A 16,930-nucleotide genomic window follows, 5' to 3' on the forward strand; every position below is an offset into this window, starting at 1 on the left:
AGGAGAGGCGAGAAATACAATGAGCGCCAAAGAATTGATGCTTTTGAACTGTGGTGTTGGAGAAGACTCTTGAGAGTCCCTTGGACTTCAAGGAGATCCAACCAGTCCATCCTAAAGGAGATCAGTCCTGGGTGTTCATTGGAAGGACTGATGTTGAAGCTGAAACTCCAATATTTTGGCCACCTGAAGCAAAGAGCTGACTCATTTGAAAAGACCCTGATCCTGGGAAAGACTGAGGGCAGGAGAAGAAGGGAATGACAGAGGATGAGATGACTGGATGGCATCACCAATGGGCATGGGTTTGGGTGAACTCCGGGAGTTGGTGATGGACAGGGAGGCCTGGCGTGCTGTGGTTCATGGGGTCGCAAAGAGTTGGACATGACTGAGCAACTGAATTGAACTGAACCACCCCATGAAGCCTGAGAACCAGAGCCAAAAGGAGAGACAGAGAGGCCAGACTCTGATGATGTTATTTGACCTCTGAAACCAGCTGTGCCCTGAGTCAGACCTACTCCAGACCCTTCAGTTGCATAAAGCAGTGGACATCCTTTTCTTCAAGCTGGTTTGGGTTGGGTTTCCTATTACTTCCAACTAAAAGATCTCTAAGTAAAAGTGTATATGGAGTGGGGAGGGCAAACAGGAAGATTAGGAAAGAGGGAGGGGTCGAGGAGGAATGGGATTTTCTATTTTAGCAAGCTTCCTGTTTCACTTACTGTGCCATATGCTCCCTTCCCGAGGATCTCACCCTTGGTCCACAGGATAGATTCTTCATACTTTAAACTATTTTCAGAAAATGTCTTCCTTTCATGTGAGTTGAAAAATCTCTCCTCTTTGTCATATCTCCTGAAGCCATTACTATATCTCTGGAAGAATGAGACAAAAAAAAAGTGTCATCATTACATTGAGTCCTCGGGACAGAGAGAAAGGGCAGATAGGAGAATCTTCCTTTTCTAACTTCGGACCAATCAGAGAAGGCCAAATATGCACCCTTAACCAATCACATAGGAGGCCCCTTCTAGTTAACCGTCTGCCCCAACAACCTCCCCAGAACAACAGCCTCCAATCAGGGCACATCTGAAGGCTTTTTTCCACTAAAAATCTTTTTCACTCCTCTGCCTGCTTCTGAGTCTCTACCAAATGCAAATGATGGTGGTTGACTCCTTTGCTATTATGAGCTCTGAATAAATAGCCTTTGCCTGTTCTATTTCCACAACACACACATACACGCAAACACACACACATAAAAGAATTTATACCTACATTTCCATACACATACACACATTTATACACAAATATACATACATATGGATATTCTCTCTCTCTCTCTCTCTCTCTTTTTTTTTTTTGGCTGTGCCACATATCTTGTGGCATCTTAGGTCCCCAATCAGGGGTTGAACCAGAGCCTTTGGCAGTCTTGACCACTGGATTCCCAGGGAATTCCCCAAACCTTCTTTCTTACATACATGTCATGCATGCACAAGCATAATAAGCAAGTATGAAGGTCAAGACCAGCTGCAATAGACTGAAGACCCACGGGTCCTCTAGACCCTTGCTACTCAAAGGAGAATCTGCAAACCAGCTCTATCAATATCCCATGGGAGCTCGTTAAACTGGCAGAATCTCAGACCTCAGACATATGGAATCAGTTCTACATTTCAGCGTGATTCTCAAGAGATATGTATCCACAGTAAACCTTTAGAGGCTCTGCCCTTGGGAAATAAGTATCTTTGTAGAGCTTACACCAGGTTTTCCAACTGTTTGATCAGAACCAAAAATATTTTGTCTTGATCTCCTCTATGAGTTCTTAAAAATAAATGACGATGGTGATGTAGAGGCACAGAGAAGGCCCTTAAGAATAAGACATGGCACAGGATCACCTTTCTTAGAAATGACGCCAGGTGCCTTCAGAGGGCCACATGGGTTCCTCCTCCTCCCCAGCCTTTCATGTTTCTATTCAAACTGAAATTTAAGGACTGCTTGGAAATGAAAGATCACAGAAGGTCAGTTTTTTATTCCAATTGCAGGGTAGGGTTATGGGCTGATTATATTTACCAGCTTGTTAGCTTTTCTTGAATGTGAACTGGCAGACTTGTAGACCCATCTCAGACACACAGGCGTGTACACATGTACCCCTGTCTCCCACCCAAGCCTGGCAGCCTTTCTGCATCACTATCCACCTCCCAGCAGAAACCACACTCACCATGAGGGTGGAGGTAGCCTTTTATGGCAAGGAATATTCCCACTGTATAGTGATTAAAGGTGTTGGGCTGGAATCAGGATGCCCCTCCCCACCGCTCACTCCCTGAGAGACGTTCTAAACCTGGATTTCCTCATTTGCAAAATGGAGACTTGTTATTACCTCCACTACCGACCTCATGGAGCTGTTATGAAGACAGAAAGAAGACAGTATAATGTGTTTCACTCATATGTGTCAAGTTCTCACCTTGTGTATTCTGTTCAATTATTTAAAATAATTATTTCTGATCCTGAAAGAGCGTGATATAACCCTAGTTAGCGTTTAGTGAATAATGTTTCAGCTAAACCAAATGCTTCTATCTTTAAAATTTAGGAGAAGATAGGACTTCCTGGTGGTCCAGTGGTTAAGACTTCACACTTTTCCAAAGCAGGGGGTACAAGTTCTAATCCTGATCGGGGAGCTAAGATCTTGCATGCCACAAGGTACAGCCAATAAACAAACTCCAAGTCTGTTGAGGTAGGTAAGAACAAGCAAACAAACAAAAACTTTCATCTTAAAAAAAATTTAGTAGGATAGGAGGGTGATATACTTCAGTGAAAACTAAAACAGGCATAACCCTACCACCTGTTAATATTCTTCTTATCCCAACTCCAATGCCAAACAAAATTTTTTTAATGTATTCAGGATTATTGCTTGTGTTTTCTTGAGAGCAATGGCTGTGTCTTGTACCCTATCATGTCTCCAGTTCTTATCCCAATACCAGGAACATAGGAGGCATCAATAATATTTTTGTATTAAAGCAGACCATTTGGCAACAAATGCTCAAGTGCAGGGAATCTTTGAGAAAAGATCTTTTCGTGTCTTCATATGCTTTTTGAACTAGATGGTGAGCAACTTCAGGGGCTGTGTATCTCACATACCACCTAGAGTAATGCTTTACCCACAGTTATCTCCCAGCTGTTAGTTGTTGATTGAAAATATCATCACCAAATATAATATCTACCTATTTTAGCAAGTAGTTTTGCTACAATAATGTGCCCAAAGTGATTCCAATGCAGTGTCAGGCTAGCTAAATTCTAGAAGTGAAGCAGCATAATGAAAACGGCATGAAAGTCAGGGGACCTGGATTCCAAACTTGCAACCAAACAATGAAACCTTGATGAAACTATTTAACTCCTTAGGGTTTCTGATTCCCCATATAAAAGTAAGGGTTTTGAAGCAGAGTGTCTCTGAGGTCCCTTCCCGCCCCAATGAATCTCTGATTATTAGTTATGTGATGTGCGGTGCTTAGTAGTGCAATTGTGTCTGACTCTTTGCAACCCCATGGACTATAGCCTGCCAGGCTCCTCTGTCTATGGAATTTTCCAGGCAAGAATACTGGAGTGGGTTGATATGCCCTCCTCCAGGGGATGTTCCCAACCCAGGGATCAAACCCAGGTCTTCCGAATTGCATGCAGATTCTTTGCTCTCTGGGCCACTAGGAAAGCCCGATTCTAGTTATACCAACCTGTATTTTGACATTTGTTGTCTCTCTACCTAATTCTTTCATGGTATTTCCTCTCTTGCTGAGGACAAAATCTTGGCTTTCAGGATCTGTTTCATCTGCCATTATTTGGCAAGAGTTGTTATCTTTCTCATCAAGAGCTAATAGTTCTGCAGCTAGACAACCTAAGAGTTCATCTGTCAATTCTTCATTCTTTACAGAGTCTAGAATTTCTTGGGAAATTGAATCTGCATCATTTAAAGTTTTTCCAAGTGTTTGATATGGAATTGACTCATTAGCTAAACTATCATGATCCAAAACCAGGGCCCAGTGTTGATATGCTTGAGAAGCTACACTTTCAGGTTTCTCTTGGGAAGAGAAACTCCTAAGAGTTTTCGACTTATCTGAAAACCTATCAAAGTCTTCATCGTTAGTTAAAATTTGGTTGGCATTTGTTTCACCGGGAGATGCTACCTTCTGCTCTTCTTGCAGTACATGCATGTTGGAACTTTTCTCACTGGGTACTGCCCAGCTGTTTTCTGAAAGAACAAATGGGGTCTGGTGGCGTAGCTCTTCAAGTTGATGCAGATCTCTGAGGCTCGTGGCAAGTATCTGATTGTTAGAAATGTCTTCTTCATCAGCAGACTCTTCCATAGAGACTTCTTCAACAACAGACAAATCTGAGACAGGAAAGAAATCATTCTGCTCAGTGAACTGCTCATGAGCCTGAACCAATTTCATGGGCTGAACTTCATCTTTGGAAGATAGAAAGTCATTTCCTGAAGACTTAATCTGCCACCCTGGTTCTGAAATGCCATCACCATTTTCAGCATCTTGTAGGGTGCTACCTACAGCCTGGAAATCCTTTTCTTTAGAAATTAAACTTCTGTGCTTTTGTTTAATGCCAAGAGAAGATTTGGGGGGTTTACCATGCGGTCTTTTCTGAGAAAGTCTGTTTCGGCTATTGCTGCTCCTCTCACTGTGTGAAGATCGGCATTTATTGGTGATACATCTGCCTGATGGAGCTGAGCATATCTCTCGGTGATACTTGTTTTCATGCCGTTCAGCCTCTCTCATGTGACAATAAACGGGAGTTCCAAACATTTCATAGATTCCAGGCCCGTTCGCAGTTGAATCGATCTCTTTGAACATGTCACTATACTTCAGATCTAAGTAATTCAGTCTTGGCTCTGCTGGTTGAGCAGAGAGAGGAACAGAAGACTTTTTTATTCCTGGATTTTTACAGAGGCAAGGGAATGACGGTTTTTTAGGTTTCAAAGCCTGGTAAGCAGATTGCTTCCTTTCTGTCTGTGGCATTCTCCTTTGAAACTTGGGTGGTTGCCAAGGTCTGGAATCCACAAGCCCCAAAGCAGGAAAAACTTGAGTTTTTATACTGGGTTTGTGCATGGTAGTCTTCACGGAAACTTCAGTGGAAATCATGAAATTTTGAGGTGTCCTGTTACTGATCTTGGTCTTTGAATCTAACTTATTTCTCTGGGTTTTCACCTTATGCCTGTCATTTTCTTGGTGTGCAAGTATGTTGAAGCTACTATTGCTACCAAGGATGCCCTTTCGTTTTTGGAGGCTTGGTTTGGTTATTGCTGGTTCCTTGGGAGTTTCATCTCCAGGGAAAGTGATGTGGATAAGAGGCACCATCCCATTCATTTCTGGTTTGGTTGTTTCTGCTACTGATATTTTTGTGCTTGTCTCCATGCTGCTATGATCTTCTGAAAGCTTTTCAATGGGGCCATCAGTGACTATATCAGACAAACTTTTAAGAACAGTGTAATCTTCTGAAATATGGTCTAGTTCAATTGCTTCACCTTTAAGTGCTGAAGCACTTTTTGAATCAGCTTTATCATTTTTAGTCCCTTCATCCTGGCTTAGACCTATATCTGATGGCAGGGCTTCTTGGAACTTGATTGGCTTGGTATATCCAACTTCTGAATCTTTTTCATAGTTTCTGGCTACTGAATCTTCTTTCTTTCCTGATGAAAGAGATGGAGCGTTCTCTTCTGCTCTTCTCAGTTCATTACCATGGCAGTCAATATCCTCTTCCCTATCTATAGGAAAATTGCTTTCCCTGAAATTTTCCAAGGACACTAAAGATTGTCCTTTTTCAAAGTGAGAGACTTCAATGTTGACACATCCTTCTCTTTCCTTGGATTTCCTACTCACTTCCTTTTCCAGGTGTTGTCTGTGATGGTGAGCCTTCCAAAAAGAGCACATGTTTCTGGACCAAATAGAACCATCAAAGGATCTGAGAGTCTGATCTGCTAACACCTTGAATGGTGCTTCCTTCTGCTTATTTGATGATCTAAATTCATCAGATTGACTAATAGGCTCTGAGAGCTTAGGTATGAAAGATACGAGGTGTGGAATATTTCTTTTTCTCGCTTTTTGATCCTTGTGACTTAGGGGTATAGTAAGGAGACCAGATCTCATGGGCAGAGATGATAGTGGTGGCAGAGGGAACTAAAAGGAAAGAAAGAAAAATTAATGAATGTAGAAACACATATGCATTTCATGTTAACTGGTTTCAAGTAATGTGAAGAGATTTTAAGATTCTCTTTAGGAAGGGCTTTAAAGTACAAAGTTATTCTGGAGATCACAATTTTAAAAACTAAAATCTCATTCCTGGTGTTTTCTTAGGACCAAGGTAAGACAATACTTTTATAAACTAATATTAATATTAACATTACAAGATTCATGCTTATCTATTAAAGTCTCTATCATATAAATTATAAAACATTTACATTTTTAAAGATTTCTGTTGTCATTTCTGTTTACATTCTATTTTATTTCTACTTTGTATCTATTCTCTTTTCTGTTTACTTTCCATGGAATTTATCCAAAACTTAAAATTCCCACTTGCTACTGCTGCTGCTGCTAAGTCACATCAGTCGTGTCCAACTCTGTACGACCCCATAGACGGCAGCCCACCAGGCTCCTCCGTCCCTGGGATTCTCCAGGCAAGAACACTGGAGTGGGTTGCCATTTCCTTCTCCAATGCATGAAAGTGAAAAGTAAAAGTGAAGTCTCTCAGTAGTGTCCGATTCTTAGCGATCCCATGGACCGCAGCCTACCAGGCTCTTCCATCCATGGGATTTTCCAGGCAAGAGTACTAGAGTGGGTCGCCAGTGCCAGAAGGAGAACTGAAAATTCCCACTTAGAACAGCTTAAAATTGCTGTTACATTTATTTACTCTGTGATCATTCACAACTACACCTCATTGCTTGGCTGAATTGTTTTGCTGATGGTGGCTTATAAATCTGCCATGCTATACACTTGAAAGTTAGCTCCTGGGACTTCCTGGATGGTCCAGTGGCTGGGCCTCCGTACTTCCACTGCCAGGGATGTGGGTTCGATCCCTGGTTGGGGAATTAAGTTCCCACATTCCTTGAAGTGTGGCCAAAAAATCTAAAAAGAGAAAGTTAGCTCACTAAATTTTTAAATTTTCCTTGGTCTTCCAACTATTTTAAAATTCAGTTCAGTTCAGTCTCTCAGTTGTACCTGACTCTTTATGACCCCATGGACTGTAGCACGCCAGGCCTTCCCTGTCCATCACCAACTCCCAGAGTTTACTCAAACTCATGTCAAATTAATTTTCAAATTAAGCTAGTTTATATTATTATCAGCCTCTAGAGGTCAGTGTAACCCAATATATAATATTCATCTTTTTGCTCAGTTAAGCTATAAACTCTTTACACGTTTCACTGTGGCCTTGTGTATATAGATTTGATACCTAATGATATAGCACAGAAAAGCATAGATCATGAGTGGTAATTAAGAGCTACATGTTTAATTTTCATTCTGTTGCCACCCACGTGTTAGAAGAAAGGAAAAGAAATCTGACTAGAAATAGGCATTAAAAACAGGAAAGACACAGTATAATTCCCCAGTTTTATTGCCTACATGACTTCTCAAAATTAGAAGCAGATTCTTCCAGTGCTTTAAACATCTCCCTAGTAGCAGCCTTTTTTTTTTTAGGCCAATGAACTTTTTTTTTCAACACTAAGCAATATATATGTGTTTTCTCAAAGACTTATAGGATACAGAAGAGTCAGACAGTTGGAGAACTGCAATGCTCTTTCAAAATGCTTTACTTACAAATGAGACAACCAGGAAAATCTTTCGACCATGGAAAAAGAATCACCTAACTTCTCAATGCATTAAAAAAAGAAAAATTAGGTATATCCAAAAGAGCTACTCACTTCATTATGTGGAGAACTATACCCAGAAAATATATATACATGTCAAGATATAATTTTCTCAGAAATTATTTGCTCTTCTATAAACTATATGTGAGTTGCTGTTTTTCCAAGATTATATGCTGAGGATTTGGGTTCTGAGTTTTTTGATAGAATTTATCTCTGACAAGATTCTTTGGTTTTAATTTGTAAGTCAAAAATGCTCAAAACTACTCTTACCTCAACTCTTCGGCTACTATACGTCATGTCAGAGATAGAAAACCCTGTAACAAGAAAAACAATAGTAATTATTATTAGGTATTCTTAGTAGTAGAGTGAACACAGTCAGCCCTAAGCCAGGGGATGTGGATGGAGTGATCCTGACTCTGAGGTTTGAGGAAAAGTTGGTAAAATGAAGTTTTTCCAGATGTGATTTACATGGAAGTGGGTGCAGAATCACCGCACAAAACTACTGCCACTGTTGGTGGGGGGGAGTGGCGGTATTTTAACATACTGGTTTTTATATAAATACATGTTATACATATGTTTTATATTTATAACATTTGTACACACATCGTGTGATATTTATTTACTTATTTTTATTTATATTCCTTCTGGAAACACATGCCCTCTGGATCAGAAAATAGAGTTTATTACCCGTGAGTCATCCCAGTGCCAGTTCCTTGCACCCCACTTCCCTGCAAGCTGGTGCAATGAGAACCAGATATTTCCCTGCGCAAGTGGTCAGGTTGTCCCACAGGAGGAGACCCTGAAATTATGAGACTCAGAGCTTACAGAGAGTGTTGGCAGTTCGAACCATCTTTCCCTTCCAAGAAAGAGAGACCTTTACCATGAAATGTACGCTAATGTCCCTAGGAGAAAGGGGAAATGTGTCTGAGTCATTTGTCTGTTTCTTACCCTAGAAGGTTAAGCAAATGGCATTTGGCAAAATCAGCCTTGATCTTTCTGGAGCAATATCTTATTTCTAATTTCCAAGCCATATTTGTCATTCAATCATTTTTTAAATTGGTCTCCCAATGCTTTTTACTCAGAAAACCCAGACTTCACAGAAATGTGAAAATATTTACGTATTATTGTCTCACAACTGTTGTTTGAACTCAAATATGAGATAGAGCATAAAGTCTGAAGGGGTGCAGGGAAGGGTGAGATGGAATTTACCAGGAAGGGTAAAACTTAATTGTTTTCTTACAAAAACATCAGAATGGTCCCTAAAACCCCACTCACCATCACAGCTTAAAGCTGAAGCCGAAGTCTCCAAACGTATTCAGGGTTAAAGTGAAAGTAGCTTAGTCATGTCCGACTCTTGTTGGAGACTCCATGGGCTGTACAGAATACTGGAGTGGGTAGCCTTTCCCTTCTCCAGGGCATCTTCCCAACCCAGGGATCGAACCCAGGTCTCCCACATTGCAGGCAGATTCTTTACCAGCTGAGCCACAAGGGAAGACCAAGAATATTGGAGTGGGTAGAAGAAGGCACATACATAGATGAAGTGGGGGAAGGTAGGGACAGTGTGCCCCAACCACTGGGGCATCCATTTCCCAGTTTTAGATGGTGTTGTCCATTCCAGCTGGATAATCCAGCACTGCTAGATCTTCCAATTGCCAAGGGAAGCCAGAGGGCTGGAGACTTTATGTGAAATCTCCCTCGCTTTCTTTTTAAAAATACTCTGAAGGCAAAAAAAAAAAAAAGTCTGTATGTCCTTATTTAGGCACAGGCTGCCATTTTGAAATTTCACTTCAAGAAATCTCTCTGAGATGTATCACAGGGAGAGAAGCCATTCTCAAGCAAAAAATGGTCACCTAAAAAGAGGATCCCAATAAGAAGGGGTGCAGGCATTCTGCTTAGCCACAACTGGCCAAAGAACCACCCCAATTCTTTATCCATTTATTCAGCCAATATTTATTGAGTTCCTATTGAGTAGCCAACACTGTCCCAGATGATGACAATATAATTGTGAATGACAGACTAAATTCTTGCCCTCATAAGTTCAGTTCAGTCGCTCAGTCGTGTCCGACTCTTTGCAACCCCATGAATCGCAGCATGCCAGGCCTCCCTGTCTATCACCATCTCCTGGAGTTCACTCGAACTCATGTCCATCGAGTCGGTGATGCCATCCAGCCATCTCATCCTCTGTCATCCCCTTCTCCTCCTGCCCCCAATCCCTCCCAGCATCAGAGTTTTTTCCAATGAGTCAACTCTTCGCATGAGGTGGCCAAAGTACTGGAGTTTCAGCTTTAACATCATTCCTTCCAAAGAACACCCAGGGCTGATCTCCTTTAGAATGGACTGGTTGGATCTCCTTGCAGTCCAAGGGACTTGCAAGAGTCTTCTCCAACACCACAGTTCAAAAGCATCAATTCCTTAGCACTCCTTTCTTCACAGACCAACTCTCACATCCATGCATGACCACTGGAAAAACCATAGCCTTGACTAGATGGACCTTTGTTGGCAAAGTAATGTCTCTGCTTTTCAATATGCTATCTAGGTTAGTCATAACCTTTCTTCCAAGGAGTAAGCGTCTTTAATTTCATGGCTGCAGTCACCATCTGAAGTGATTTTGGAGCCCAAAAAAATAAAGACAGCTACTGTTTCCACTGTTTCTCCATCTATTTGCAGTGAAGTGATGGGACCGGATGCCATGATCTTCGTTTTCTGAATGTTGAGCCTTAAGCCAACTTTTTCACTCTCCTCTTTCACTTTCATCAAGAGGCTTTTTAGTTTCTCTTCACTTTCTGCCATCAGGGTGGTGTCATCTGCATATCTGAGGTTTTTGATATTTCTCCTGGCAATCTTGATTCCAGCTTGTGCTTCCTCCAGCCCAGCGTTGCTCATGATGTACTCTGCATATAAGTTAAATAAGCAGGGTGACAATATACAGCCTTGACGTACTCCTTTTCCTATTTGGAACCAGTCTGTTGTTCCATGTCCAGTTCTAACTGCTGCTTCCTGACCTGCATACAGATTTCTCAAGAGGCAGGTCAGGTGGTCTGGTATTCCCATCCCTTTCAGAATTTTCCGCAGTTTATTGTGATCCACACAGTCAAAGGCTTTGGCAAATCAAGAAAGCAGAAAGAGATGTTTTTCTGGAATTCTCTTGCTTTTTCCATGATCCAGCAGATGTTGGCAATTTGATCTCTGGTTCCTCTGCCTTTTATAAAACAAGCTTGAACATCAGGAAGTTCATGGTTCATGTATTGCTGAAGCCTGGCTTGGAGAATTTTGAGCATTACTTTACTAGCGTGTGAGATGAGTGCAATTGTGCGGTAGTTTGAGCATTCTTTGGCATTGCCTTTCTTTGGGATTGGAATGAAAACTGACCTTTTCCAGTCCTGTGGCCACTGCTGAGTTTTCCAGATTTGCTGGCATATTGAGTGCAGCACTTTCACAGCATCATCTTTCAGGATTTGAAACAGCTCAGCTGGAATTCCATCACCTCCACTAGCTTTGTGTATAGTGATGCTTTCTAAGGCCCACTTGACTTCACATTCCAGGATGTCTGGCTCTAGGTGAGTGATCACACCATTGTGATTATCTTGGTTTTGCCCTCATAGAGGTTGTATTCTAGAGGTTGAGACTTTAAAATATATTACAAAGTAATACTAGAAATATAACTGAATATGATTTATAGTTGCCTGCATAGGTACAATCCTCTGAGCTAAAAAATCTTTCAGTTATTATAAATATTTAGAGGGATACTCTCCAGTATTGATGAAGAATGACATGAGATGGAAAGGCACTCTTTATATTTCTGATGAGAATGTAGATGTAAGATCTTTCCAGTAGGTAATGGGATAATATTTATTGAAAGCCTTTTAAAATGTGTATCAAAACTTGCCTCCTTAGGGCAGTAGGTAGCATGTCAGTCTCATAAAAAGAGTATTGAATTAAATGTATGAGTTAAAAGATTGAATGTACAGACTTTCCTCCTCTCTCTCCACAAACTCCACTAAAACGATGGTAGACTAATTTTTTTTTAAGGTAAAGAAAGGAACTCCCTGACATCCAGTGGTTAGGGCTCAGTGCTTTCACTACTGGAGCTCTGGTTGGGGAACTAAGATCCTGCAAGTCGCCCAGCCAAACAAAAAATAAATAATTAATTAAAAGGTAAAGAAGAACAACAACAGAAACCCAGACAGTAAAGTAGCACATGCATGTTATCAGTGAAATTTCAGACAGTGAAAACTATATGGATAAATAATATCCTATTGAGTTGTCAGCTTTCTCTGCAGCAGGGAGAACTCAACAAGAAATGAGAACCCCAGAAAGGAGCAGGAATTCAAGATATTAATACCAGACACCTCTAAAGGTGGGGATGCGAGTGAGACTGAAACAAGAGGTTGCTTCAGTCTGTACAAGCAGTAGATTCCGGATTCTCTGTCCTGCCCCAACAGTTGAGTGTTGCTCTTCTCCATTCCTGGCTGGAAGTGCATTCTCTGAGGAGCCTGAAAGATGCTAAGGCACTAGGTAAAGCTGAGAGCAGAAATGGGGTGCTGGAGTGTAAATGTGAGGATAAATGAAAGCCTCGACCTTGACATGTGACACTCCAGTCTTATAATCTACAGGCAGGGGGCTGGATTCTTCTTCTCACTGCAAAACTAGCTGAGAGAAATCTCTCACCCAACCATTCACGTCTCTGCCCATTCCACAAGTCCTTGTGAGCCCCTGGCACTTTTTAGACACCCCCTCTTAAAAACCAATAATCACCAAGGATCAACTGACATATGGGAATAGCCTCTAACATGAAAATATAGAGAACAAAACAGAAAGAAAGGAAAGAGCTCAGAGGAAACAGAGACAGTGAAAAACTACCATTAATATAATACATGCATCTTCTGCAGGAAGCTACTGAAATTACGTACCCACCCCCCACCACCAATGAGGTATAAACCAAGGGAGAGGAAGCTGGGTACCCAGCACACAGGGGTCAAACACAGAGAGCCAAGGCACTTCCGGGATCCTAGCGAGGAACTCCCAGAGAGACAGCTGGTCAGGAGGTCCAAGGACCAACGAACAGAGTGAAACAGGAGGGCAGAGTGTTCTAGGAGTAATGTCTCCAAAATCAAAAGAAACCAATGAATTACCTGGTGTGCAGTTGCCTGTACTGAGGTGCGTTTCTCAGGTCCATTAGACAGGATGGGGATGAATTAGTGACAGATATACAGAAAGTCAACAAATGGTGAAATGAAGCAATTATTAAAGCCAGGATAAATAGAATGTCTCAAAAGAAAAGCAATGCCATCAAAGCATAGTCTGGGGCTCAGCTGTGAATGATATTTTACCTAGTCATAATAAGGGAGACATTGAATATTAATTTTTTAAAGCACAAAGATTGCCTTGTGTGCAGATAGCAATGTGAAATTGTTAAATCCTAATATCTATGCTAAATCCTAATATCTACATTGAGCAATCAAGCACTGTAGTTATAAACATGTTATTTAAAAATGTGGAATTACATTCTAGAAGAATATTACATTCTAGAAGAAACAGTATTTGCGCTTATTTCTTATTTTTTATTTCTGCTCATCTGTCTTTTCTGACTTTTTCTTAAACAACATTTATTGATTATCTTAAGATTGCATTTAAACAAAAAAAAAATTAAGAGGAAAAACACCAGCTGATTTTCTCAGACAAGATCATAACACCTATGGAGCAGATCCCATTACAGAATACTGACCTAACCCACTTTGTTTTTGTTTGAATGTGCTGCTTTTATTACATCTTCAAGATTCTCTGTGGTTTGGCCAAGAGAAATAATATTTCCACAATGTCCAATTCAGTCTCTCCATCTATCCTTTCTCCACCTGGTACCTGTACCAACTGCCCCTCCTTTTCTCTAAACTCACCTCCTCTAGAAAACTATGTTTCTCCTTTTTTTCCCCTCATAATTAAAGTGGGGCTCAGATGGGAGTTGTGAGCTCTGAACACATGTGACATGGTGCTTAAATACGTTGGCTTTGGAGATGGGGGTCCAGGTTTGAACCCAGCCTCTGTAATCCACTAGCTATGTATCTTGAGCATACACTTAACCTCCCGAGGCCTCATTTCTGAAACAAGCATGTTAATATTAGCTGTATCAGTGAACATTTGTGCCTTGAAGTAACAGGCACTCAATAAATGGTTATTGCTGTTGTTGCTACTAATTCAATATATGATTTTAAATAGTTATGTGTCAGATCTGGAGCTTTGTGTGGGGAGGTGTGATGGTTTTTGCCTTTGTCATCTGGTGAAGACCAGCACATAAAAAGATAGTGACAATTTAGCAGGATGTGTGTTGGTTGGAGACAAGGTTAGGATCCTACGGGAGTCCAAAGGCATGGTAACTCACCCAGTCTTAGAGACATTCAAGAAGACTTCCCAGAGGAAGGCGTATCTAAGGGCATACCTGAAGGATGGCTTAATGTTCCAGTGGAAAAAACAGTGTGTGAAAATATTCATATGTTTGTTCTGGGAATGGAAGGCATTTGGCGGTGCTGATGTTTATCATCTGGTGAGGAAGAGTGAAAAGAGAGGGGGCTGAAGAGAGGCTGTGGAGAGCTGGGGGTAAACTTTGCAGATTTCAAGGACTAAGACCCTTGGGTGTACATCACAGTCCAGGTTGATGTTGACTTTTACACATAGCCTCTCAAAACAGCTTCAACATCAGGCCAACTGAAATCAGCCAGTCAGGGAAGGACAATTATTCAATGATTTCACTTATATGAGGGACCTAGAATAGTCAATTTCATAGAGATAGGAAGTAGAACAGTGGCTATCAGGGGTAACAGGAGAAAGGAGAGTTTAAGCTGAATGGGTGTTGGACTTCCCTGGTGGACCAGTGTTGAGAATCCACCTGCCACTGTAGGAAACATAGGTTTGATCCCTGGTCTGGGAAGATTCCACATGCCATGGAGCAACTAAACCTGTGAGCTGCAACAAGAAAGGCCCTGCAGTGAGAAGCCTGAGTACCACAACTAGAGAAATCCCCACTCTGCAACTAGAGAAAGCCCTGACATAGCAATGAGGAGCCCATATGCCGCAGTGATGACCCAGCAGAGCCAAAAATAGTCAATATATAAATAATGAAAGCATAAATCTTAAAAAAGTCCTGTGGCTGTAGAGCTTCAGTTTTACAAGATGAAAAGTTTTGGAGATGCAGTTCTGATGTTTGTGCCACAATGTAAATGTATTTAATGCCACTAAACTGTATGCTTTAAAATGGTTAAAGTAGTACATTTAATGTTATACACATTTTACCACAATAAATTTAAAATTAAAAAAAATTTTAAATGCTGTTTCATTTTAAAATTTCATTTAAGCTCTGCTTTCACACCCTAATGCTTCCCTGGTGGCTCAGATGGTAAGGAGTCTGCATGCAGTGCGGGAGACCCAGGTTCAATCCCTGGGTCAGGAGAAAGAAATGGCAACCCACTCCAATAATCTTGCTTGGAAAATTCCATGAACAGAGGACCCTGGCAGGCTACAGACCATGGAGTCACAAAGAGTCAGACACAACTGAGCGACTTCACTTTTCTTGCACCCAAATCCTATCATAATCATGCTTTTTTTTCTCCTTTGTTTGACATTTCCTCTGTTGTGCGATGCCCTTCATTGCAATAAGCCAATGAATGCAAAATTTGGGGCTGCAAGTTTGTCCCTGGTGGTTTAGGCCAATTGGTTTAGGACAGTGTTAGAGCCAGACATCCTGGAATGTGAAGTCAAGTGGGCCTTAGGAAGCATCACTACAAACAAAACTAGCGGAGGTGATGGAATTCCAGCTGAGCTATTTCAAATCCTGAAAGATGATGCTGTGAAAGTGCTGCACTCAATATGCCAGCAAATTTGGAAAACTCAGCAGTGGCCACAGGACTGGAAAAGGTCAGTTTTCATTCCAATCCCAAAGAAAGGCAATGCCAAAGAATGCTCAAACTACCGCATAACTGCACTCATCTCACACGCTAGTAAAGTAATGCTCAAAATTCTCCAAGCCAGGCTTCAACAGTACGAGAACTGTGAACTCCCAGAGTTCAAGCTTGTATAAAAGGCAGAGGAACCAGAGATCAAATTGCCAACATCTGCTGGATCATGGAAAAAGCAAGAGAATTCCAGAAAAACATCTCTTTCTGCTTTCTTGATTTGCCAAAGCCTTTGACTGTTTGGATCACAATAAACTGCGGAAAATTCTGAAAGAGATGGGAATACCAGACCACCTGACCTGCCTCTTGAGAAATCTGTATGCAGGTCAGGAAGCAGCAGTTAGAACTGGACATGGAACAACAGACTGGTTCCAAATAGGAAAAGGAGTACGTCAAGGCTGTATATTGTCACCCTGCTTATTTAACTTATATGCAGAGTACATCATGAGCAACGCTGGGCTGGAGGAAGCACAAGCTGGAATCAAGATTGCCAGGAGAAATATCAAAAACCTCAGATATGCAGATGACACCACCCTGATGGCAGAAAGTGAAGAGAAACTAAAAAGCCTCTTGATGAAAGTGAAAGAGGAGAGTGAAAAAGTTGGCTTAAGGCTCAACATTCAGAAAACAAAGATCATGGCATCCGGTCCCATCACTTCATGGCAAATAGATGGGGAAACAGTGGAAACAGTGGCAGACTTTATTTTGGGGGGCTCCAAAATCACTGCAGATGGTGACTGCAGCCATGAAATTAAAAGACGCTTACTCCTTGGAATAAAAGTTATGACCAACCTAGATAGCATATTCAAAAGCAGAGACATTACTTTGCCGACTAAGGTCCATCTAGTCAAGGCTATGGATTTTCCTGTGGTCATGTATGGATGTGAGAGTTGGACTGTGAAGAAGGCTGAGTGCCGAAGAATTGATGCTTTTGAACTGTGGTATTGGAGAAGACTCCTGAGAGTCCCTTGGACTGCAAAGAGATCCAACCAGTCCATTCTGAAGGAGATCAGCTCTGGGATTTGTTTGGAAGGAATGATGCTAAAGGTGAAACTCCAGTACTTTGGCCAACTCATGAGAAGAGTTGACTCATCGGAAAAGACTCATGCTGGGAGGGATTGGGGGCAGGAGGAGAAGGGGATGACAG

The 16,930-nt window shown here is 41.4% G+C and overlaps 1 protein-coding gene across 3 annotated transcripts in view; it reads right to left on the reverse strand.

Annotated features, from left to right (window-relative positions):
• The window catches only part of MAP3K19 (mitogen-activated protein kinase kinase kinase 19), a 58,613-nt gene that overhangs the window by 5,996 nt on the left and 35,687 nt on the right, over positions 1 to 16,930 (reverse strand). For 2 of the 3 annotated variants that reach the window (XM_040228500.1, XM_040228499.1), the window contains 3 exons: positions 8,111 to 8,154; positions 3,705 to 6,155; positions 714 to 863 (listed from right to left, as the gene is read on the reverse strand). In XM_040228500.1, the coding sequence (XP_040084434.1) occupies positions 714 to 863; positions 3,705 to 6,155; positions 8,111 to 8,154 (2,645 nt within the window). The remainder of the gene's footprint in view (positions 1 to 713; positions 864 to 3,704; positions 6,156 to 8,110; positions 8,155 to 16,930) is intronic. The other variant, XM_040228501.1, reaches the window with a different exon arrangement.

Source organism: Oryx dammah, unplaced genomic scaffold (assembly GCF_014754425.2).
Source record: "Oryx dammah isolate SB20612 unplaced genomic scaffold, SCBI_Odam_1.1 HiC_scaffold_27, whole genome shotgun sequence".
In the NCBI taxonomy this organism is placed as follows: Eukaryota; Metazoa; Chordata; class Mammalia; order Artiodactyla; family Bovidae; genus Oryx; species Oryx dammah.